We start from the raw sequence: 24,890 nt of genomic DNA, 5'->3' as shown, positions 1-24,890 counted from the left end.
TGGGTGTCTGTCTCATTACCCTTTGTCATGGGAGCACCTGCAATAGGGTCCATGACCTGTGTGACTTCAGTAGCTCCCCGCATTGTGTCCTTTTTCTTCTTTGGGGAAGTGCCCCTTAAACACCCCAAATGGCTACCCTCTTACTTATATCCATTACAGGTGTTTATGATCTGGTCAGTAGACTTGGTCGTCATAAAATAATGCCAGCACAGAACGCTATGCACTTAATTCTGTTGGAGTTGAGTAGCTTTGTTCATATACAACAGTGAACTCTAGCTCTGAGCAGCCACTCTGGTCACCAGCACAGAACGCTATGCACTTAATTCTGTAGGAGTTGAGTAGCTTTGTTCATATACAACAGTGAACTCTAGCTCTGAGCAGCCACTCTGGTCACCAGTGGTGAAGGTGTGGATGGTCATGTGAAAATCCAACTTCTGCAAAGGAGAAAGTGAAGTCGATGCACCATCTTGCTGTATAAAGAGATGTAGCTATAACTTATTGAAAAGGAAGGGAAGAACTCTTAACAATTTTATCCTAAAAAGATACTTGCATGCTTGGCGCTAACTAGTCCTTCTTTCCTCATCTCTAGGAAAGAGGGAAGATGGCGCTGTAGGTCAGTGTGTGTACTCTGAGATGTGACTTGTTGGCAGAAACGAATTTGCCTAGAGCTTTTCAGACTGAATTAGCCTGGTTCCTCTAATATTGACATTATATTTATAACAGAGGGAGGCAGCTTGAGGCCAGGAAAGAAAGGAAATCACTGACTTCTGGGAGCATAACCTTTACCAGTCCCTAATCTCCCTGAGGATAATACTAAGTCCATGAAATACTGGATTCTATATCCTGGAAGTGTGCCTAGCAGAGAAAGTATGTACTTGATAATGGCCCTTCTGAATATAGAACTGTAAACACATGTCTCCCTTGGGCCCATAATGTTCTTTATTTTACTAAGGGTAGTGGAACTCAGGCACCAGTAGGTCTGTCTTTCAGTAGGGTGATAAGACTTGGAGATCTCTGTTCTTAAGATAAGGACTAGTTCTTTAGGAAGACAAAGTAGACACTATGTCGCGGAGAATTACAGGGGCTTCTCCTTGGGTGAGGGGTAGCTATCTTTGCCGAGTGCCCACTGTGTGCCAGGCAGAAGTCTCATCTCATCTAATTTCACAGCATTAAAATAGACCAGGGTAGGCATTATTTTTTTTTTCATTTATATGGGAGGAAAACGTGTGAGGCTCAGAGAAGTTAAATTGCTCTAAGTCACAGCCAGCAAAGTGGCAATTTTGGAATTTAAACTCAGGTGTCTACAAGTGTGGAGCTGCACCCTTTGCCTGAACAGTACCTGGTGTTCAGTAAAGGTTTCAGAAGGGTCAGGCACCATTTTCTCCTGGGATACCCAATATATTTGCAGAATTAGCAGAAAACAGGCCCACGGTCCAGGGCCCTGCCTAGCTTGGCTCTTGAAGGCAGGCCGTCGCGCGGACCCCTGACCTCGGGCGGAGCCGCCACATCGCTCTGAGGGCGGCGGTGGCTCCAGCCTGGAGTGGCCGCGGCCGGCCCCCGCGGGCGGGCAGGAGCTCCGAGGCCATTGGCTGGCGCGCCGGCTGCGGAGGGCGGGGAGCGCCGCCGAAGGGGACTGTTTGCTCCTACGGGCTGTAGATGGAGCTGTCCGGCCCCGGCGAGGGGGAAGGCGCCTGGAAAACGTTCTTCTTCTCCCTGGCCGGCCCGAGCGGGGAACAGCACTCCCAGGATGCAGTTTGTGTCAACACGGCCGCAGCCTCAGCAGCTGGGCATCCAGGGCCTGGGGCTGGACAGCGGGAGCTGGAGCTGGGCCCAGGCTCTGCCCCCGGAGGAGGTCTGCCACCAGGAGCCGGCGCTGCGCGGGGAAATGGCCGAGGGAATGCCGCCCATGCAGGTGGGTGAGCCCCGGGCGCCATGGCCGCGCCTGCCGTGGGGGCGGGGCGGCCGGGCCTCCAGCCTCGCGGCGCCCGTCCTGCCCGCCGGACGCGGCCCGGGCGGCGGGAGGCGCAGCGGCCCGCCGCGGCCCGGGCGCAGGCCCCGGGCGGCAGGCCGTGCCGCGCGGCTGCGAGCCGCTGTCCCGCCGGCGCGCGCTCCGGCCCTGCGCCCGCGGCGCTGCGGGGCCCGCCGCCCTGCCCGGGACCTGGCGCCCGCGACCCTGCGCGGCGGCCGAGGGCTGGGGGGCAGGCCTGCTGCCCCGCCGCAGGGCGAGCGCCTCCTCCGTGCCCACACTGCAGCCAGTTTGACGACAAGATTGCAAAATGTTTCAACGCCATCTCTCTCCAAGTATAATGAGCCATCCACTTTTCCTCGGCACCGGGTGTGATCCGGGGAAGGGACCGTGGGGAGGTGACTGGGTTGTCTTGGGGCGGCGAACTTGGCTGCATGTTGGAATCGCACGAGCAGCTCTTAGACCACTGACGCCGCCCAAGCTGCGTCCCAGAACGGTTAGCTCCGAGGTCCTGGGGGCGAGAGGGGCGCCGGTCATTCTTTAGGCTCATGCATGATCTCAGGTGCGACGTTTGAGAACCAGCGCCTCAGTTTGGGCAAGAACCCAGGGAAGAGGTTCTGAGGCCTGAGCACCTCCCCAGAGGGGTCTGTGGCCCACCCTGCGCTGACGGCCGCAGAGGCTCCTCTGCTCCCACCTGGGCCTCAGCAGGTCAGAAGGAGCCAGCCAGGAGCTGCTGTGTACTCTGATCAGTTTTCAGCTTCGGGTCTTCAGACCTGCCAAACTTCCTCTGTCAGCCCAGACCCTCTTCTTTGGCTAGGCCGAGTGCAGCCTCCCCCAGCCCTGTGGATGGCTTTGATGGAAAGGCAGTCCCCTTACCCAGCAGGGCCAGGAATCCCCAGGGTCCTGCTCGCCTCTCTCCCATGGGGAGGGATTCTCAGGACACTGTGGGGGACATCCCAAGAGTACCTGGCATGCTTGTCACTGGCCTGTCCAGCCCACCTCAAAGCCAAAGCCCTCCACTTTTCCAGCTGGAGGTCCTCTTCACAGCAACAGGGAGAACAGAAAGCGACACCTCCTTCTGTCTCATGCAGGAGGAATTGGTTTTCAGCCTGTGGAGCCCTGAGTGCTAGCACAGTATGTCACTGGTTCCCAGATCCCCAATGAACAGTGACCACCCTCCACTCTCCTTTCTTGACATAGGGCTTGGCTCCCAACCTGCACCCACTGGCCTTACTCTTGGGGTGAGGATTCTGTGCAGAAAGATGATGGGGGAGATCCCAGGCCATGGGACACCCTGTTCTCAGGAAGCAGGGGGGTGGGGGCAGAGCTTTTCCCCTTAGCTCTTGTGGAGGGTGAGGGATGGTCCCTCCTCTTGAATGAGGAATGAGTGACATTTTTTAGTTAATCTATTTTCATTTTACAACATATTTATGAAAGAACAGTTGTATATGGAAAAGGAAAAAACAAACAAAAAACCAAAAACCCCTGCTTGTTTGTCCTCTAGCTTGGGCGCTCTGGTGACTCCCTGGGCTGTAACCCTAGTAGAAATGGTGGCAAAAGCAAAAGACCTGAAGTGTTGGCATTACCTGTAGCACCCACACGTGTGCCTGTTGGCAGTGCCAGGCGGTACTGTGGAATGACCAGCTGCTTCTCCATACCTCAGTTTCATCATCTGTAAAGTAGAGATAATCATTCTTGCCCTAACCTGCTGAGAGATTGCTGGGAAGATTAGCTTCAGACAATTTACATGAAAATCTTACCCTGCAACAAAAAACATGAGGCAAATAGGAAGTTGATCATTAAATCTGGCCCATGAAGTAAACAGCTGCTCTATTCAGAGAGAGGGTCTGTGACATTTTAGGCAGGGGTCCACAGCCTTGACTTGCCAAGTGTCAAAGTAGGTGCACTAGGGGCCAGGCTGACTCCCCCAGGCAGGAGACAGGCGAGGGTTTAGGTGGATGTCAGATGACCGCTCTCACTTTTGCTGGGAACATTAATGAGCACACTGGCTGGGAGTAGGGCTTGGCAGAAAAAAGACAATCTGTAGCATTTGGTTAGTTGTCCCCTGTTCTCAGGCCACCTTCCCCCCTCACACATATTCTCATCCTGGACTGTCACCTTTTCCCTCTGCACACAGGCTCAAGAATGGGACATGGATGCCCGGCGACCAATGCCTTTTCAGTTCCCACCCTTCCCAGATAGGGCGCCTGTCTTCCCTGACCGCATGATGCGGGAGCCCCAGTTGCCCACAGCAGAGATCTCACTCTGGACCGTGGTGGCTGCCATTCAGGCCGTGGAGAGAAAGGTGGACGCCCAAGCCAGTCAGCTGCTGAACCTGGAGGGGCGCACGGGGACAGCTGAGAAGAAGCTGGCCGACTGTGAGAAGACAGCCGTGGAGTTCGGCAACCATATGGAGAGCAAGTGGGCCGTGCTGGGGACCCTGCTGCAGGAGTATGGGTTGCTGCAGCGGCGGCTGGAAAACCTGGAGAACCTGCTGCGCAACAGGAACTTCTGGGTCCTGCGGCTGCCACCCGGCAGCAAGGGGGAGGCGCCCAAGGTAAGTGGTGGGCCAGGGGCAGGGCTGGAGGTGAGCAACTGTGCCAGGAACAAAACCCCTGATTGTAGCTGTCAGGCCTCGCAGACTGCCCTGGCTGCCTGCTGTCTCATTCTGTCCTCGTGAACTGTCTCCCCTTAGCCTAGCCTTGAATGCCCCTCCCGCAGCCCCGTGCAGTGGTGTCCTTCTATCTGCTTGTCTTGGAGCCTTGTCTCATTACTGCTGCCCTCCCTGAGTTCCTGGCTGTCCGCAGAGACCTGCCGCTCTTCACTACTTGGTTTTTCCACTTGACACTGACTATTGGTCAGTGACTATTGGTCATTGACTGTCTTTGTACCTGCTTGTCCGAATCATGGCTGGAGACAGTCCCCAAACCACAGTGAATGGAGTCACTTTCAAGTCTTGATTGCTAACCTCAGGGGGGCCCTTCTTGGGCTCGGAATCACTTCTGTCCTGTCCGCTGTCCTATTCTCCTGGCTTGTCAGCACTGCACTGTCAAATTGATGCCCTGCTTTCTCTTTCTCCAAGAGTCTGGAGTCACTCAAAAGAGGCTTCCATGGTCAGCAACGCATTCTTCCACCTGCTGTCTCAGTGCCCGTAGACACTGCCACTGCGGCTTGGTGTCCATCCCCCATCCCCTCGTCCAGGAGGCTCCCCCAGCATCTGTGCCGTCTGCATCGGCAGCTCTCTCCTCTCTCTCCGGTTCTCCACACCAGCACTTGAACATTCTGTATCCCGCCTGTCTCAAGAACCAAAACCTTCCTGGACCCTGAGTCTTCCTCCACTCAGCACCTCATTTTCTGTTCTCCTGGAGAGCGGAACTCTTTAGAATAGTCGTGTACACTTGTTATCTCCTGTTCTCTCACCCCCATTTTTGTCTCCCCACCTTTCTGTTATAGACTATTTAAACTTATACAAAAGCAGATAGACTAGCATGATGGAAACCTATGTACCTATCATTGGCTTCCACGGTCATTAGTCCTGACTAATCTCATTTCTTCTGAATGCCTATTCACTTCCTTGCTCCTTTTTAATTCTGAAGCAAATGCCAGATGTCAATCACTTTGTTCACAAATATATCAGTATTAATTCTGAAAGATAATGACTTTAAAAATAAATATGTCTCATATAAATGCATTCTATTGTCATGTACAACTAATTAGAACAAATAAAAAATTAAAATAAATAAATAAAGTAAATAAATAAATAAATATGCCAGTCGGGTGCAGTGGCACTTGCTTTTAATCCCAGCAACTCAGGAGACCAAGGCAGGAGGATCACAAATTTGAGGCCAGCCTCAGCAAATAGCAAGGCCCTGGGCAACTTAGAGAGATCCTATCTCAAAATTTTAAAAATAAAGTAAGAAAGAAAAAGAACTGGAGATATGTCTCAGTGGTAAAGTGCACCTGTGTTCAGTCCTTAGTACGAATAAATAAATAAGTAAACAAGTAAGCCACAATGAAGCCCACTCTCTAAAATTAAAATGCACTAATAAAAATAAATAACCTTCATGTTATCACCACTGCCACAGGAGAAACCTCACCCTCCTCCAGTGTCCTGTTGGTGTCCAGATTTTCAATTCATCATTCCTTCCTTCCTTTCTGTTTTCTTTCTTTCTTTTTTTTAAATAAGAATTTAAATACGGGCTGCACATTGTCTTTTTTAACCTCTAGATTCCTCCTTCGTCTCCTGTTTTTCCCTGCACTGTGTCTGTGGAAGGAGCCGAGCCTCAGTCCCGTCTAGAGTTCCATGTTCTGGATTCTGCTGACGGCATCCCTCCTGGTCCCACTGAGCATGTTCCTCTATTCTCAGCGTTCCAGTAAATTGGAAATTGGATGATACTCTCTGGAACCCACTCTGATCAGGCTTTGGTTCCCACCTTCTGTCCCCTTGGTCTTACCCAGGCCCTCACAAGGTCCACGGTGTTAAAGCCCCTGGTCGAATCATCTTCACCTCGCTGGCTCCATCATTTGCGTGTGTGCGGGTGACCGCTCCATCCTTAAAAGCACCCGGCTTCCAGGACGCCTCGCTGCACTTTCTCTACCCACTCGCTGCTCCTTCTCAGCCTGCTCTGCTGGGTTTGCTTCTGTTTCTTACTGTTCGCGGTGGTCTTGGACTCATCGCAGCCTTTTGCTCTTATTTACAATCACTTCCTCATGACTTCATCCAGTCCCGTGGTTTTAAATGCAAGATGTGTGTTGTCAACTCCCAAACGCATTCTGTCCCCTCTACTCTCCGTCCTGTCCAGACTTACTTCTTGAATGCCAGACTCATGTTCCTGCCTGTAAATTCAGCATCTCCATTTGGAGAGAATTATCTTAGACTTAATATAACCAAGTTGAATTCTGGGTCTCCTGCTTGAAGCCTGTTCTGCTCAAAGTCATCTGTGCTTCCACTGATGACAGTTCCACCTTTCACTCAGACCCGAGCCTTGGAGTGCCACTTGCCTACTCTCTCACTGTCCAGTGTACACCAGCATGCCCGCACCTCACCTCCTCACCTCCTCTGATTGTCGCTGCAGCCTCCTGACTGGTCCCCTGGTCTCCATCCTTGCCCCTCTCCCACACACTCTGTTCTCAACAGAGCAGCCAGAGTGATTCCTTTAAAATGTAAATCAGTCACAAATGCCTCAACTTTCCAATGGCTTCCCATCTTATTCAGAATCAAGAGTGAGTTCTGTTTGTTCCCCACCTACTGACCTCACCCCGCTGCTCTCCCTGTTGCACCCTGGCCCCTGACAGTTCTCCAGCTTCACGCATGTACCCCCATCCAGAGACATTCCACTGAGAAGCTCCTTCACTGAACACCTCCTGGTCATCGGCGAGGCTTCCCCTCAAACTCCCCGCTTCCTCCGGGGGTCTGCTCAGCCATCACTTTATCATGGACCCTCCCCTGGCTATAGCCACCCTGTGAGAAGAACCAAGTCCCTCCTGCCCCCGGTTTGCCTGTCCCTGCCTCCTCTTCTCCTAATACTCACACCATCAGCATCTTAAATGTTTACATCTTTTTTGGCTTCCTGGTTGGCTTTCCCCACCCAGAATATAAATTCTCTGATTCTAGCGCTTTGTCCTTAGGTTTGTCACAGCACCTGGCTTAGAGTTTGTGTGCCAAAAGTCGTAGCCCTCCAGCTGGGGAGCTAACAGCTCCCTGGAAGGGACCTGGTCTTACCTGTCTTTGTATGTGGTGAGGTGACCAACCCATCGACTTGGCTAGAGTTGCCCTTGGACATTTGTTTATCAAGGCTTCACATGCTGGATTGTAACCGGGGCTTTGTTTCCTGTACAACATGAGTGTGATTTTGCATATGTGGCTTGTCTATCACAGTCAGCATCTTCTCACCTCCTGCCCTCGACTCCTGTCTGTACCACGTGTCTTAACTGAGTGTAGCACTCCGTGTGTTCTCTGTGTTGGGCTAAGTCTGGGGGTCTCAACTGCTGTGTGCCCCTGAATGATGTTGGAGTGGTTATGGGGTGTGCAATCAGAGGACTTGGTTTGAGTCTTGACTGTGCCACTTCTGGTTTTCCTACTCTTGGTTAAGTATGTGTTTTCGTGGTCTCTTAGCCTCCTCAATTCCTCTCTAAAGAATGAAGTCTGAGCAATTAAATAAATTCTTAACTAATTGCTGTGAGCCTCACTGTTAACCGTCTGTATCAGGAAGACACTACTGTGCTCGCTTCATGGAGTTGTGAGGATTCATCGATTTCGTTTATGGAAAAACATTTTATAGGCCCTTGTTAGTTACCTATTGCTATGTAATAACTGTAGCAACCTAAAAAACAGTTATCATCTTGGAGTTTCTGTGGGTCAGGATTTCAAAAGCAGCTTAGTTGGAACCTTCTGGATCATTCCCTTGGAGTTACAGTCTGGTTACTGGTCGGGGATGTGGTCATCTGAAGGCTTGACTGTGGCTGGAAGGTCTACTTCCAAGATTCACCTGGACTCACTCACCTGGCTGTCACAGGTCCCTCACCATATGGACCTCCACTAGGACTTCTTGAGCAGCCTCACAACATGTCCACACCCATGCCCCCTCTCAGGAGAGAGAGCCCAGGATGAAACTGCAGTGTCTTTTCTGACCAGTTGTAGAAGTTGTGTACCATTCCTTCTGCATATATTTGTTAGAAGTGAGTTACCAAGTCCTGCTCGTACTCCGGAGAAGAATTCAGCTCCACCTTTTGAAGGAACTATCAAAAATTTCCTGACATTCGAAAATCACCCCAACTATAGAGCACCATGAAAATGTTAATGCATGTTGCTGGCCACAGTTATAGTTCATTGTGTGCTCTTGGCGTGCAAGATGCATTTTCTTTATCCACTGGATTTAGGAAGGATGCTCTCTGAGACTCTTTGGGCCTGTCAGGTTCTGTTGTGTCTGTTAATTGGTTCCTGGCTCATTCATGGGTAGTCTCTCCTGTCTAGATGGATCATAGGCTCCTGGCAGTCTCAGACCAGGCCTCAGACTTGGGCTATATCCTGTCAAAATAAAGGCATAAAAAAAGTGATGCCTGTTCCCAGCTGTGAAAATGGGATTCTGAATTTTGATTCTCCAAAGAAATGGTAAAGTGAGGCAGAGGAGCCGGTGTGTTGGAAAAGATAGTGAACTTGGCTTTGGATACATTTAGTTTGAACTACTTAAAGACAATTAAATGGAGCTGCTTAGAAAGCCAGTGGAAAAGTGGAGAAGCAGGGCGGGGTAAGGACAGAGCCTTGGTCCTGGGGGAAGACGGGGAAACAGTAAAGAAGACATGAGCCATTTGGTCAGCAGGCAACACTATTATGGGAACCAAGCAGGAAAAAAATTCTAGAAAGATGGTCTAACCTTCAAAGAGGTCTGAAAGAGTGAGGATTGCAGCAGTTGGTGGCTGATGGTCTTCCAGGCTGTAGTTTTAAAGAGTGGAGGACACAAGCAGAGTATGTCCCTTGGAACATCTCCAGTGAAGACTGAGAGTAGATTGACTAGGGGTAGCAGCGTTGAGTGAAGGTTCTCAGGCTGGGCTGACCCTGAAGAGAAAGGCAGTGGGAGGGAGGAGCCGAACATGCAGAAGAGCTAAGGTGGTTTGTGCTAAGCCTCACAGGCGGAAGGTGGAGGAGAAGTGAAGGGCACCTGTCAGCAGGTCGGTTTGGCAAGAAGGAGGGCAAGGAAGGAGCTCGCCAGCCTGCGGTCAAAGACAGGGGCAGATGCAGGAAGGCCAGAGAAGAAACTGAGGGGGAGTGGAAAGTTTGAAAAGAGCCTCCCACAGGGACATGGCAAGTTGTTAACAAGAGGCCACCAAAGACTTCCGGCAGCCGAAGATGTGTGGTGTGAATTCATGGTAGATGTTCTCTTCAGAATTTCATGAGTTTTATTTAGGAACAGGGACTTAAAATGAAGGAAGGGGGCTGTGTCAGTGCTAGTCTAGTTAAAAGTTCTAACCTGATTTTAAAGATGGATGCTGAGCCGTTGGTAGGGACAGGGCCACTGTGCATAGCTGTGCATATCACCTTTGCAGGAATTATGTGCGCTGGCTCAAGGGCTAACGTTTCTCAGTGGCATGTAGGTGCTGCCCCATCACCAGTCTGTACCCAGTAGCTGTGCACCTGACTCTGCTGTCTCCTTCTAATTTGCACCAAGGTGCCATACAGGCCAGCTTTGGCCCTGTAATCACAGGTATAAAGACTGATGGATGGGGACTACGAATGGAGGAGAGCTGAGGGGCTGGATTTCAGAGTCAGAGTGAGAGGCTGGTGCAGCAGAGATGTGAAAGTGGTAGGCGGAAGCCTGTGTGGTCAGAGAGGGAAGTCCAGCGATTCAGATCACAGAAGTGAAACCAGTTCGAACAATTTGGTCCAAGGTGAGGTTGAGCTGGTGAAGGCTGAGATGAGTACAGATGTGGCTCGTGGTCAAACTGAAACCACGGCTCTATGTCGCAGATCAGAATACCTCGACTGGTCAGTGACTGCTGTGAGCGATGGCAGGCCCCAGTGGAACTTCTTCATGCAAGACACGCCGAGACTCAGAGCTTTCACACGTACATGGCTTTGGATTCCACATGCTTTTTTGTGACACAAATGTAACTGTGCCCTCAGAGGTGACCTGACCTGAAAGGCAGGTTTCATTACAGGGTTTTACTGTCCTTGGGTCACCGATAGCCATTCTGAAACCCTCCCACACCTCTGTCATCCTGTATGCTGAGAGAGGCATGTTGACTTCAGCTTTGCCTTTAGGAATCCAGTTGACGTAGAAGTGAAATAACAAAGGACATGGCTAAATACTTGGAAAACCAGTGGGTGGGCAGAGTTGACCATCAAGGCTACTGGAAGCTCAAGAAGGTCCAGAGGAGAGAATTCCGACTCTGGAAGTGGGCTGTGTGGTCTGGATCCACAGGCTGGGGTGCACAGAGCACAGGCCAGCTCAGGGGCCAGGCGGCTCCGTACTGCACAGGAGAAGGGGAGCAGTGAGGAGTGCACAGGGCACAGGCTAACACCCTTATTGTCCCAGGTCCCTGTGACTTTCGTCGACATCGCGGTCTACTTCTCTGAGGACGAGTGGAAGAACCTGGATGAGTGGCAGAAGGAGCTCTACAACAACCTGGTTAAGGAGAACTACAAAACACTGATGTCCCTGGGTAAGGACGCCTCCTCTCTGCGTGAGTGAGCCTTCTGGAGGGGCGTGTCAGCCTAACAGAAAGAAACGATTTGCTTCTAGTGCTAGGAACGTAGGACAGTTTATAACAGGACCAAAATAAAAAGCCTGGCCCTAGGGCCTCTCGCCTGAAATTCCCCCTGCACTAGTACTGTCGAGAACAAAGGAAAACCTCCCATCTGCACCTCACTGTACCCAGCAGCCTGGGATGAGGCCTAGTTCCCGTGATGTCAGCTTTCAGAGGCCAGCTCTTTCTACACTAGCAGTCTGGGAGTCTGTCAGCCGGTCTTGCAGGTGCTTCCTAAGAGGGTACTTACCTTGCTACATGCCTGTACCCTGCAGAGGGGTGCTCAGGGGGAGGGGTAGCTAGCGGACAGCTCCCCCGTTACCCTGAATTTGGGGTCACTGGCCAACTTCACACAGCCCTCCCTTCCCTTCCCTCTCACTTCCAGACTCGGAGGGCCCAGTGCCCAAGCCAGACGCTCCAGCCCCGGCGGAGCCCAGGGAGGAGCCTTGCGTGTGGGAGCAACGTCACCCCGAAGAGAGGGAGATCCCCGTGGACGCAGACACAGGTGAGGGCTGCTGGAGAGCGCACCAGGTCCAGTGGAGGGCAGGACAGGAGGCCGGGCCGCCTGCACACCAGGCTGGGGCACTACCGTGTGGGCAAGAGGGAGTGTCTCTTGAATCCTCCAGGGGGCCAGTTCTGCTGCGGTTGAAATGTGGTGGTCACTTACAGGAGGAGGTCTCAGGGCCTGAAACCTCGCGTGGACACTTGTCTTTTGGTTTGTCAAAGCTGTGTAGCTTTGGTCTCACAGGTAAGCTGCAGGGAGAGTCAAGGAAGGGTTTGGGCTTGTGACACCTCCAGGCCTGTGGGGAGCAGAGAGCCTAAGCCTGGGGCCCACCAGAGCTGCCCTGCCCTGGCTCCAGGCTAACAGGTGAAAGGGGAGTCTGCTCTGGAGGCCCAGTTCTGGGCCCCAGGCTCGTTGCCATTGTGGTCTGTGTTCTCACACCTCATTCTTGCCCAGACCTGCACCTCCTGTGCACACTTACCTGTGATGCTCTTTCCTCACGCACCCAAGATCCTCAGGTCCTGGAGAAATCAATCAGTGCCCTGAGAACCATACCTGGCTGTGTTCACTGGGACGGAAGGCACCAGGGTTCTAGTCTCAGCTCTGCCCCAGAGTCTGTCTCCAGGGCGTCAGCTCTCCAAGCAGCAGCGTTGACGGGGTGAAGTCTGGCCCTCAAGCCAGTCCTCTGCCCGACAGTCCTCACTTTCTCAACATTTTCTCACTCTCTCTTTTTTGAGATGATATCTCACTATGTTATACAGGTTGGACTTGAACTCATAATCCTCCTGCCTCAGCCTCCCTACTAGCCTGGATAACAGGTGTACACTACTATTCCCAGCTCTTTTGTCAAGATGTAATTTATGAGCAATAAAAATCATCCTTGTAGGGTATACAATTCAGTGGTTCATAGAGTGGTGCAGCCGTCACTACTGTCTAATTCCAGAATGTTTTCATCATGAGAATCCCCATACCCATTAGCAGCCACCCCCATTCCCCTTTGCCCCAGTGCTGGCAGCTGTGAATCTGCTCTGTCTCTGTGGATTTGCCTCTTGTGGCCGTTCCAGCTCAATGGCTCCTGCCCCCTCTTCATCAGCACTACAGATGTCTAAGATCCGCAGCTGGACTTACAGTCTCTAGTATTATGTGGTAGCTTTTTACATTTCAGGCACTATAATCTCCACAATTTTACTGAGTTATCAAACCGTCATGGGACTGAGAACAGGGACCATTTGCCTGTTTTGTAGAAGAAGTGGTAGACTGAAACCAAGAGAGGTGAAATGACTCATGCGCTGAGTTGGTGGCAGAGTTGAAACCAGGATCCCCATCTTCAGATTCCTCACCCAGTCTCTTTCTGTTGCCGGAGTGTCTCGTGCCAGAAGCTATTACATTGCACAGTAGAATACCAGAAGAGGAAACTGCCCTTTTGCCTTATCTTGGGTTCTACATAAAGGATGTATTGTCTTTTATGCTTGAGGATGCTGTGTGTTACCCACCCAGGATCCAGGCTTGGTTGTGCCTCTGCCCAGCCTGCCTGCTACTAACCAAACCATGTATATGTATGATTTGCATGTGTGTATATATTTACATACATGCACACACACACAAACACACATGTGTATATCTGTTTCTGGCTACTTTAGTGAAAAGTAAGGACAAATGACTGCTATCCAGAGATCAAACACATGGCCAAGTCTTGATCGATTACCCCACTTGCACAGTGTGGGGTTGTTTCCAGTCTCTCTAGCCTTCTTGCACCCCATTTTGCCGCTTGCCTGCCCCTTTTCTTGAATGTTGGTCACTTCTCTGCTGCTGAGACCTTGTGTTCCTCAGGATCCCCATGACTCCATCCAGAACCCGAGGCCCCTTCTGTCACCTGCAAGTGCTCCTGACCCCAGACTGTACTGGTGACTGGTATACAGATAAACCGTGTGACTCTCCATCTACAGGAGCAGAACCCCTGGTGCCTGCACAGGATGCGTCTTCCCAGGTGAAGCGAGAGGGAGCCCTGTGTGTCCGGGGCCAGCGGGGCCTGGAGGAAAGAGCCATCCCCACAGAATCCATCACTGGTGAGTGAGCCAGTAGCCGCCCAGCCCAAGATGAGAGTGGAGAGGGTGAGCGCACTTCAGGACTCTGGGGTGTCTGCTGGGTGCCAGACCAGAGGCTGCACCAGCAATGAAAGCACTGCAGGCGCAGGACTGGGCCCAGGCAGGTTCTCTCTGGGGCGCTGACGTGCACTGACAGTTCACCACTACGTTCAGGCTTTGCTTTTCTCTTTCCTCTCTTCTTAGCATTATTAGGTTTGAACTATCCCTTCCCCTTCCTTAAGAATAGTATCACCACTGGGCAAGGTGGCGCACATCCAAGATCCTGGTGATTCAGGAGGCTGAGGCAGGAGGATCATGAGTTCAAAGCCAGCCTCAGCAACTTAGCAAGGCCCTAAGCAACTTAGCCAGACCCTGTCTCAAAATAAAAAATAAAAAGGACTGGGGATGTGGCTCAATGACTGAGCACCCCTGGGTTCAATCCCCAGTACCAAAAAACAAAAAACAAAAACAAAGCAAAACAAAAAAGAACAAAGAATAGTATCACCACTGATGTACTAAGTGCAAGGCACTTTACTAGACTTGGTGGGGGCAGCATATAGAGGCCAGTAAGTCTGCTCCTGACTCAGAAGAGCTTTCATTGCTTCCCGAGTAGCATGCGGGTGTTGGGGGAGTTGCTCGTGGGTGGCGTTCCAGCCGGGCCCTGTAGCAGGTGTGTGTGTGAGTCGGAGTTTGGCAGGGCAGCAGAACCACAGTGTATGTGTCTGTGTGTGTGTAAAGAGAGAGAGGTTGTTTTAAGGGATCAGCTCATGTGGTTGTGGAGGCCAGCAAGTCCACAATTTCCTGGAGGCCTGAGAAGAGCGGATGCTGCAGCTTAAGTCTCAAGCCATCTGCTGAAGGTGTTCCTTTTCCTGGGCAAACTCCATCTGTTCTGTCAGGGTCTTCAGGGTTGAATGAAGCCCACCCACATTATGGAGGATCATTTTCTTTATTGAGAGTGTCCTGACTTCAATGTTAATCTCATTCAAAGAGCATAAATGCATAAAAACATCTAGAATAATGTTTGACCAAATATCTGGCCAACCCAGGTTGATACATTGAAGCAACCATCACAAGACAGGATCACATGCTGTGGTCCTTACTTGTCCATTTCTTAGAGCTCCACACCATGACCCCCTTAGGCAAAGCCGCAAACCCATAAGCAAGTGATAACAGCATCTAGGCATCAGGCAGTTCTGGAAAGCACCAGGTATTGCTTTCTTTAGAAAGACCTGTAAGAGCTAAGAAGGCAGTAAAGGGTAAATTAGATTTACTAGTGGAAGAAAGAGAATGTAGGATATTTTCTCTCATCTTAGAAAAGTCCTGTTCAAATGACTAAGATAAACGACTTCCTGAAAGGGTTCATTTTTCTGGGACGTGCCCTCATGAGGATCCCTCCTCCCATGGTGGTCACACTAGAGCGGGGACCTCGTTCTTGGATCACCTTAAAGTCACTGTTATGTCATTCCCCTGTGGAATCTACTAGTTTGCAACTGCAGATACATTTACTGTGACCAGAGTGACTTGACCCTTTGGTTAATTAGAATAATTTAGTTATATCCATGCCTGATTTTTATGGGATACGGATAATTGCATGAAATCAGAGATTTACTCAAAACTGGTGGTGATTTCATTTTGCTAACGCCTTTGCTACTCTTGTTCCCATGAGTAGACTCCCCCATCTCTGCCCAGGATCTCTTGTCCCGGATTAAGCAGGAAGAACCACAGTGTGTATGGGACCAGCAGGATTTGGCAGAGAGAGATATTCCCACGGACCCCAATTCAGGTGAGGAAAATGCCAGAATGAATATTGAGGTCAAAAAAATAATTTATTGTGTCAATGTAGTACCAATTTTTTTTTTTTTTTTTTTTTTTTTGGTGCTGGGAATTGAGCCCGGGGCCTCATGCTTGCTAGGCAAGTACTTTACCACTGGGCTGCATCTTCAGCCTACCACCAAGTTTTGAAAAAGCTTCAAAAAACTGGGTATATTTCTGTGTCCAAGAGAAAATAGCATATTTTCTTTTGAGTGAATATTAATTAGATGTCTCCCAGGACACTTCTGGGAAGGGTCCAGCATTCAGGAGGCCTAACAGAATCAGACGCAGGCTCACCAGCAGGGATCTGTATGCACTTGTGTATGTTGGCAGAGCTGGGGAGTTCCACTGTTTTCCCTTCTGGAAGCTCTGTCACCAAAGTCTTGCCCCAGCCCCGATACCAGGAAGAGAGGTTGAGAAGCAAAGTCTAAGGGTCCTTGTAATTTTTCAACTTGTCAAGGGAGAAATTAAAGGGACCCAGTGTAGATGGTGAAACAGAAGCTCCCTGGTAAAGAGTCCTCTGGCTTCATATGTGTCTTATCAGTAGCTCTGACTGCTGGTTCTGCATCATTAATTTCTTTTTTTTTTCTTTTTTTTTGGGTGCTGGGGATCAAACCCAGGGCCCTGTGCTTACAAAGCAAGCACTCTACCAACTGAGCTATCTCCCCAGCCCCTGCATCATTAATTTCTGAATCAGACCAATCAGAGCCCAGCTTTCCTCTGGCCTGACCTGGCCCCATAATCACTCAGTGGACAGTTGGAAATCCTGGGTTCCAGTCTGACTCTGCTGCTGCCCAGGCTTTGGGATGAATGTCCTCCTCTCTGGCAGCTTTGAAATGTATAGCAATAAGTGAGACCTATGTAGGAAGTCTTGAGAGAGCAAGAAGAACCCCATAAATACAACACAGATGCCCAAGCCTCCACCTTCCACATGGCCAAAGCCTCTGCATGCAGTGGTCTTCCTTCCATCGATGGGATACCCGCTGGAAGTGAACAAAGTCTAATGAACCTTCTTTCCTGACAATAGAGTCTCTCATCTCGGCACATGACATTTTGTCCTGGATCAAGCAGGAGGAGCAGCCATACCCTTGGGGTCCACGAGACACAATGGAAGGAGAGCTTGGACTGGACTCTGGCCCCAGTGAGTGATGCACCCCCACCAGGACCCCTGGGTGTTTTGACTAGGTGGCTTGCCTCAGCCTACCCCTTCTGGGGTGATATGTTGGTGGCAGCCTTTCAGAGACGGGAGGAACTCTCAGGATGGGAGGGAACAGTGCATGCCCTTGGTTGAAATGGGTTTAGAGCAGAACTCTTTGTACCTGATGTCATGGTGGGATGACACAGAATGCCAGGAGACTGACCATAAACACAAGAGGGAGCAACAGCAGCCCCCTCCCCAACCCAGCCACCCTCCCAGCTCTGGCCTTGAAGGCACAAGACCAGCTACTCATCAGGCCCTGCCAGGAGCTTCTGCCCCAGCCATTGTCCTGGCCGCTACCTTCTGATTCTTCAAGGTTGGCTATGAGCTCATGGGCATGGAGAAGCCTTTCCTTGGAAGCATATGGGGTGGGGATAGATCTAGGAAGGCCCTGGAGAGCTTGCTAGGCTTTGCAAATGACCAGTCCATTTTCCTATTTTGGTTTGGATATGACAGCCCACAGCATGGTTTGCCTTGTGCTATTTATCTTTGGGAGGCCTTTGAGCCTGGCATCAGAGAGACAGGAGTATCTGGAAATGTCTTCTCTATGCCAGTCACTTTAGTCCCTATCAGGTCCTTTCTCCTTTCTTCCAAAGGGAGCCTGCCTCCTGCTTATTAACATTGAAATTAGAAACTAGTATCTATCTGTCTTTTTTTTTTTTGAGGTTTAAAGCCAACCTAGTGTGGTGGTTTCCAGGGACAGTTGGAAGGACTCTTAGAATTATGTGGAAGAGTCTTGTGGATGGGGGTTAGAGGGGGAGAGAGTGGTGGTGAGACCTGTCTCTGCCAGCCTTCTTCCCCAGCCCTGCCCAGGCAAGAGGAGGGACCATGTCCTGCTTGACTATAAAGTCAGACCACCACCTAAGTGGACATTGGAATTTAGTAAAAGAGATTTCTGATTTTATCTATTAGCAAGTTTGTAATGAGTCTTACTCTCAGCCAGTTAGTGTAAGACAGGGTAAAACTCTAACTCACCCAAAGTTAATGTGCAAAGCAGGAGTTCTAGATGGGACTTTGGAGCCCAGTGACTACCATGTACTTCCAGAAGGAGTGATTGCCAGCCTGGAGCTGGGCCGCCTTATCCAGGTGTCCACACCCACAGAATGTGCTTTGGAAGCAGCCCCTTGAGCTCAGCCCACATTATTCAGTGTCTGGGGCTACAACTGTCTCTAGTTTCTGCTTATTTAAGAGTGTTTCCTTAGTGCCTACCCTGGGCTGTGCCTGGTCTCAGCATGAGAGCAAGCAGGGCAGAAGACTTTTCCTTTTGTGGGAAGGGGATGGACAATAAACAAGCCAGTGAGCAGCCAGGACAAAGCCAGGGTGTGACGATGCCCTGAGGGTGACAAGCCAGGAAAACAGGAGGAAGGGACACAGTGGGGCTGGGACAGAGTCCTCAGGAAAAGCCTCCCAGGGGAGTGAGAGCTGAGTGTGCTCAGGATCCTGAGAAGGGGCTGACCGTGGACAGTCAGCAAGAGCAGACCCTGCGAGGGAGGCTTTAGGGCTGAGGGTGGGAAGGCAGGCAGAACCTATGACCCACGTATGAGTTTGGATTGTATTCTAGTAAGAAAGGAGACTAGCAGAGGGTTTTCAGCAAGATCGTGACAGGATTTGGTTTCCAGCTTCACAAAATCAATTTGGGCATGATCTGGGGGCGGGCGTGGATTAAACGGAAGCTGAGGAAACGAGGAGGTGTTTTTGGGGACCGGTAGCTCTGCTATAGCTCTGGTGAAGAGATGGTGGTTGGTCAGAGTTGGCCCAGTAGCAGTGCACATGGGGGAGAAGCCTTTGGAGCCATGAATGACAGCTGCATGTGGGGTAAGGACCCCAGAATGACTTCTGAGCCTGGCCTGAGGAGGTGGGTGAATGCAGTGCCACCTGCTGAAGTGCGGAGCCCTGGTGAACAGCCAGGTAGTGGTCAACTGACTGTCCCAGTTGGGATCTATTGGGTTTTGAGGTGACACCCACTGGCATTGTCCAGAAGAAGAGCATGGGAGTCTGGAGTCTAAGAGAGAGCTTGGGGCTGGATCAATTTGGGAGCTGTAGCTGCAGTGACTTCACACTAGCCCACTGGAGTTGGGCCACACTTCACGGGTTGAGGCCACCATCCTGCACAACACTGCCCTCCCCTCAGGTGCCAGCCACCAGCATGGGGATCCCAGGCCACCCTCACTTCTGACCAGTTAGCTACAAATTCTGGGTTCCCGGGCTGGGGAGATAGCTCAGTTGGTAGAGTGCTTGCCTTGCAAGCACAAGGCCCTGGGTTCAATCCCCAGCACTGCAAAAAAAAAAAAATTTTGGGTTCCCACTCGCCCCCTGGTTCAGATATGTGCTATAAAGCCTCAGAATTCTGAAGCTCGCCACATTTATAATTGTGATGTTATTACAGCCAAAAGGTTCAAATCAGACCCAGCCCAAAGGAAGACTCCTAAGTCTAGGTCTGGGAGGGTCCTAACCATGAAGTTCCCTTGTCTGCTTCCTGTGGAGTCAGGATATGTCACCTTTCCAGGACACTGATGTGTAACAGCATGCAGAGTGTCGCCCACCAGGGAAGTGCCCCTGAGCTTCAGTGCCCCCAGTGCTTTGGGGATTTTGTGTAACCATGATAGACTGGGTCACTGACCAAGAGGTTCAACTCAATCTCCAGCCCTCCTTCTCTCCCTGGAGATTGTGCTGGAAGTCCCAATCCCACATGGTGGATCTTTCTGGCATGGCCAAGCCCATCCTGAGTCATCTTATTAACGTCAACTCTTTGGAGGCCCATGAGTCACCTCATCATCAACACTCCATCAGAGTCCGCCATGAGCAACAAAAACACAGGAAATTCCAAGGATTTAGAGACTGGTCCAGGAACTATGGACAAAGGCAGTCAAATTAGTACACATGGGCTGTTTTAAGCCTGAGGACTGTGTGAGTTCCGGGAATACTGTTGACAAAGAATGAAAGAAATCTCAGTCGGAGCCTGGTAGAGACCCTGCCAAGGCTGGGAGAGGAGCAGGGAGGGAGGGGCTGACTGTGTCACAGGCAGGAGAGGTTGGATGTGCACCACAGGGGGGCAAGTTGGAGATGTTGTTGACCTTGACGGTATTGTTTCATTGGAGTGATGGGGACACATGCCTGACTCTAATTGTCAGAAAGGAGGAAGGGAAGTGAAGAAGTGATAAAATCAAGTTTAGGTAACTCTTGATGAATGTGGCTATGAAATGACAGGTATCTGGCCCAGGGCACAGGGGGTCCCAGCGGGGGGTCTAAGTTGGGGGATAATTAGACCATTGTTCTCATCGTGAACTGCCTTCAAGAGTAAAGAAGCAATCTTTTCAAACCTCTTTGGCCAGAACTCAATCACATGCTTATATCTGAATTAATGACTAGCAGGAAATCAAGGAGAAGCCCTCTTGGCCATGCCTGAGGGGCCACTGTTGGAAAAGGTGTTGTGACATAATTGTGGCAGAAAGGAAAAGCAGACCCCACTAGAGAGAAAAGCCAGGATGGTGCTGTGTGAGGTCCTCTTGTGAGAGTTCTGCAGTCCCAGAAATGGGGTTCTCCAGGGAAGCACCCTGGGAGAAGAGCAAAGGTGCCAAGTGTTTGCCATGGAGGGATTGAGCGGGAAGCCGAGTGAGGTGAGGCAGAGAGAACCAAGTCTGGGAGTGTGGAACATGGCAAGACCGTGAGGACTGGACTCCTGCTCATGCTGAGTGTGAAGGATTAGTCAGAGTAGGAATGCCCTAGGTTGGCTTCCGTGGGCAGCATCCCCAGAGGTCAATGCACACATAGTTTCCTTGCCACATCTTGGGAAAGGCACCTGTGGAGGAATAAAGAGTAGCCAAGCAGCGTAGAGGGAGCAGCAAAGATCATGCAGTTGCACGGGGCCACAGGCAATCCCACAGAATGCCCAGGAGCTGGCGTGAACTTTCCTGAGACATCCTGAATTGAGGCAAGCAAAATTTATTTTGGCTTCTGGCCCTGGCCAGTGTCCCATGGAGATAGTTGTCTGCATGGCTGGGATGGGGGGGTGGTGGTGAACTGGGCCTGACCTGTCACGGGCATTAAGAGCCGGTCTTGGGCATACACCAGTGAGTGTGGAGAGTGGGGTGGAAACATTGCAGATGCAGTCTGGGAGGCAGGCTTCAGCTGGGGCCTGGGCAGAAATGGGAGCTCTGAAAGGGACACCAGAAAGAGGCGGGAGTGGATCCAACTTCTTCACAGTTCTTCCACAAGCTGCCCCTAGGTGGTGGATGGGGCTCCTGCAGGCAGGAGCCAGAGATTGGGGAGGAGACAGAAGTGGAGGCACAAGAAGACACCTAAACAGAAGGAACATTTGGGTACCTCCTGGGTTGGGCGCTAAGATCACTGTCCTCAGGGTTTTGACTTTGTCTCCCACTGATCCCCAAGGCAGTGGAAAGCGGGGGCCTAGTGGCCTGGAGACTCTAGCATGTAAGGAAAAGCAGCAGACTGTGTGGGTGAACTCCAAGTGTTGTCAGGGGCCAGGTGCCATTAGGCCATTAGGCCAAGGTGGGACTCACCCCCACCCAGCTGCCAGGCCATGTGCACCAACTATAAATCCATCTGGGCTATAGTCCTAACTCCTGGATTCTATTCCTTTAGACCTCTAGACTGATTTTTACTTTGGAAAATTCTGGCAAGCTCTTTTCCTACCATTGAGAGAATCTCCAGAGATAAATTTTAACATTGTCAATCAGATTGCAATTAAATCTAATTATTTCCAGGCAGTGTACCTTCCAAGGTGGCTTTTGAATTGCAGGCCCCTACCCCTTAGCCTCAGCATCCTGGAAGGCTTTCCTGTCCCTGCTCTGCCACCTGCCTGGCTGCTTCTAGTGCATCCCAGCACAGTGACTTCAGCAGGTGGAGGGCCATATATAGTCAGTCTATCATCTGCCCAATCTCTTCATTTTTTAAGAGAAACTGAGGCTCAGAGAGCCAGTGACCTGGTCCCTTTCCCAGGAGCAATGTGTGTGGTTCCAAGTGAGAGCACTGTTAGTAAGTCACTTCTTCCTGTCTCCCCCCAGGTGACAACCTGTTGCTGGTGAAGAACCCACCCCAGGCCCCTGCTCAGCCCCAGCCCCAGCCCCAACCTCAGCCTCACCAGCAGAGCCTGCCTCCATTGGCAGTGCCTGAGAACCCTGGTGGCCCCGGGAACCGAGGGCTGCTGGATGAGGGTTTTCCAGCACTCCCCGGGGATCGCACTGTGGGCGAGGCGCAGCCAGGTGGGGAAGGCAGTGCAGGCAGCGGTGGCGGAGGTGGAGGTGGTGGTGGCGGTGGTGGTGGCGGTGGTGGCGGTGGCAGTGGCGGTGGCGGCGGCGGCGGTGGCGGTGGCGGCGGCGGCACTGGTGGTGGCACTGGCGCAGGCGGTGGCTGCGGCAGCTGCTGCCCCGGCGGTCTGCGGCGGAGCCTCCTGGCACATGGTGCGCGCAGCAAACCCTACTCTTGCCCCGAGTGCGGCAAGAGCTTCGGCGTGCGCAAGAGCCTCATCATCCACCACCGCAGCCACACCAAGGAGCGGCCCTACGAATGCGCCGAGTGTGAGAAGAGCTTCAACTGCCACTCGGGCCTCATCCGCCACCAGATGACGCACCGAGGTGAGCGGCCCTACAAATGCTCCGAGTGCGAGAAGACCTACAGCCGCAAGGAGCACCTGCAGAACCACCAGCGGCTGCACACGGGCGAGCGGCCGTTCCAGTGCGCGCTCTGCGGCAAGAGCTTCATCCGCAAGCAGAACCTGCTCAAGCACCAGCGCATCCACACGGGCGAGCGGCCCTACACGTGCGGCGAGTGCGGGAAGAGCTTCCGCTACAAGGAGTCACTCAAGGACCACCTGCGTGTGCACAGTGGTGGCCCGAGCCTTAATGCCCCTCGACCGCTCCAGGCACCACCAGAGCGAGACTAGGGCTGGGCTGCGGGGCAGGGGAGGGCCAGAAAGGAGCCGGGGGCGGCAGGGCTCCTGTGGACCTACCATCCTGCCCCATCCTTCTGGTGCACCTTCCCACCCTCTTCTCACCACCTGCTGGAAATCGGGCACAGGAATTGCACTCCAGACAGGGTTCCCCTGAGGGTTGGACAGGGGTACCCTAGGCCTGTCCAGCCAGAATGGACAGCCCACCTCATCTCATAGGGTGGACCAGCCGCCCGGGAAGATGCCAGAGGGACAGCAAGGAGGCCGCAGTTGTTGGACACACTTGGACCACCTAGTGTGCCCATTGGCCACTGGGGCCGCAGATTGTGATCAGGGGAAGTGACCAGGGAGTCTCAAATAAGGAAATAAGGAAATATGGTCCTAAGGTTAGGAGATGCCCAGAAAAGGCAGCGAAGGTGCACTGGTGAGCTGAGGGATGTGCTAAGGGTAACCTCCTCAGATGACAACACTGCCTCGCGTTTGAATAGCGCTTTATACTTTTTAAAAGTGTTTTCTATCCGTTATCTATTTTCACCCTTAGCCTATCCCTCTGATAGGTGGGGTAGGATTTTCCTGACGTGGTAACTGAGGAAAGTGAGACACAGGTGAGATGGTTTACCCAAGATCACATGAGAAGAGCGTGGTGGAGCCGCACAAGGGCTCCGGCCCAGCGCAGTGTCCCCACCACACACACACTGCCTACCTCCGTCGTCTGAGACCACTCTGGCCTGGCCTTCCTAGTCTCTTTCCTCCCCTTGACACCCCCTTCCCTCAAATTAAAAACATCAGGGGCCAACTCTTGGGTTACTGGGGATGGGGGACAGACTGGCTACAAAATTGCCCAGATTTGTGCTCTGGAAGGACACCTGGGCAGTAGCGCACTCACCCCCAGCCTGTCCTTCCCACCTCCAGTCCCTCAATTGGGTGCAGCAGCAGCAGCTTTTCACTAGCAGTGAGGCCTGGCCCTCCAGAGACTGCGGTGCTCTGGGTCAGACCTCCCCTGATGATTTTTTACTCCAGTTCAACAGGGGAGAGGGAGAGGCCTTTGCTGCCCCAGCAACCACCAAGGAATGAGTCTCTGCCCAGGAGTGCTGCACAAGTGGGTGCTAAGTCCGAGCCTCAGTCTCTTTCCTGCCCTGGGCCTCCCAATTGGTGCTATCTGTTACCTGACCATGCTCATGGACATGGACACAGACTACTATGCTCCGCCCTGCAGGCGCCTTGGGAAGCGCGCAAAGGACTCCCTTACGTGTTGGTGCATCACTCCGTGGCTCTGGGCACCATGGCCCCAGGGGCCACAGTCTCCATTTCAGCGTCTTGCATGGCCAGGCACTGGGGTGGGGTGGCATGCCCCAGGACCCTTGTTTGTGTCAAAAAAAAATGGCTTTTCCTGCTCCTCCCATGGATCCCGCTTCTCTCCCAGCCACCGGAGCGCGCTGTGGGCGGCCAGCACTGTGGGTGTGTGCCGCACCACCTTTGTGAGCGCTCTGCTTCCGCCCTTCCGCCCATCTGCGCTCCTCTGCTTTCCTCAGATCCCTTTTTGCCGTGCAAAGGGAATTGTCGAAATTAAATAAAAGGTATCCAGATTGCAGACTGCATGTTACAAAGCTGAAGGGTTCTGCGTGGCGTCCTGTAGTAAAGCCTCCGTGCACTGGAATCCAATTAATTGGGATTTTTTTTTTTTTTTTCATTCTGCTTTTTTAAGGAGGTGAATCTTAGGAAAAACAGTTGGGATGAGAAGTTAAACATATAGATGAGTTTCAGAGGAGAGCTGGTAGAGCAGAAGGGGACCCTCTGATTTGAGCATCCGCTGAGAGGGGATGATACACTACTTTTCAAAAACATATGCAGAAAATTAATATTTTCATAATCATGGAAATAAGATTCGATATTTGGACCATTTGAAGTACGAGAAAGGGGGAGAAATCACTACTGAGATACAGGTTTAAAGTATCTGAGCACATAGCTTGAGTCTAGTCCCTTTATTTTACACACCAGGCGCTGATTCCCAAAGAGGTTTAGTGACTGAGCTAGTCAAGTCAAGACCCAGTTTCCTGAAGCTTACTTTGGTGGGTCCTCCTGCACCGAGCGCCATGGATGGCAGCACAGGCACAGAAAGCCTAATAGTAAGTTTTATCCCCAGGACCAACCGAAGAAGATAGTGCTTAGGAAGCTGG

The 24,890-nt window shown here is 51.7% G+C and overlaps 1 protein-coding gene across 1 annotated transcript; it reads left to right on the top strand.

Annotated features, from left to right (window-relative positions):
- Window positions 1-1,632: 1,632 nt before the first annotated feature.
- On the top strand, window positions 1,633-24,300 carry LOC124991799 (zinc finger protein 282). The gene is made up of 8 exons (XM_047562592.1): window positions 1,633-1,912; window positions 4,104-4,523; window positions 10,999-11,125; window positions 11,595-11,714; window positions 13,658-13,777; window positions 15,465-15,578; window positions 16,635-16,748; window positions 21,830-24,300. The coding sequence occupies exons 1-8, from the start codon at window positions 1,748-1,750 to the stop codon at window positions 22,705-22,707; spliced, it is 2,058 nt and encodes a 685-aa protein (XP_047418548.1). The 5' UTR covers window positions 1,633-1,747; the 3' UTR covers window positions 22,708-24,300.
- The last annotated feature ends 590 nt before the right edge of the window (window positions 24,301-24,890 follow it).

This window comes from Sciurus carolinensis, chromosome 8 (genome assembly GCF_902686445.1).
Source record: "Sciurus carolinensis chromosome 8, mSciCar1.2, whole genome shotgun sequence".
Classification (NCBI taxonomy): Eukaryota; Metazoa; Chordata; class Mammalia; order Rodentia; family Sciuridae; genus Sciurus; species Sciurus carolinensis.
The sequence above is the reverse complement of the archived record's forward strand: the minus strand, read 5'-3'. Positions and strand labels throughout refer to the sequence as shown.

Excerpts from the sequence above, each read along its gene's own strand:
- LOC124991799 (XM_047562592.1), top strand. The coding sequence starts at position 1,748 with ATGCAGTTTGTGTCAACACGGCCGCAGCCTCAGCAGCTGGGCATCCAG. Across the intron at positions 4,524-10,998 it reads GCAAGGGGGAGGCGCCCAAG|GTCCCTGTGACTTTCGTCGA; the intron begins GTAAGTGGTGGG and ends TTATTGTCCCAG. Across the intron at positions 13,778-15,464 it reads CCCCACAGAATCCATCACTG|ACTCCCCCATCTCTGCCCAG; the intron begins GTGAGTGAGCCA and ends TCCCATGAGTAG.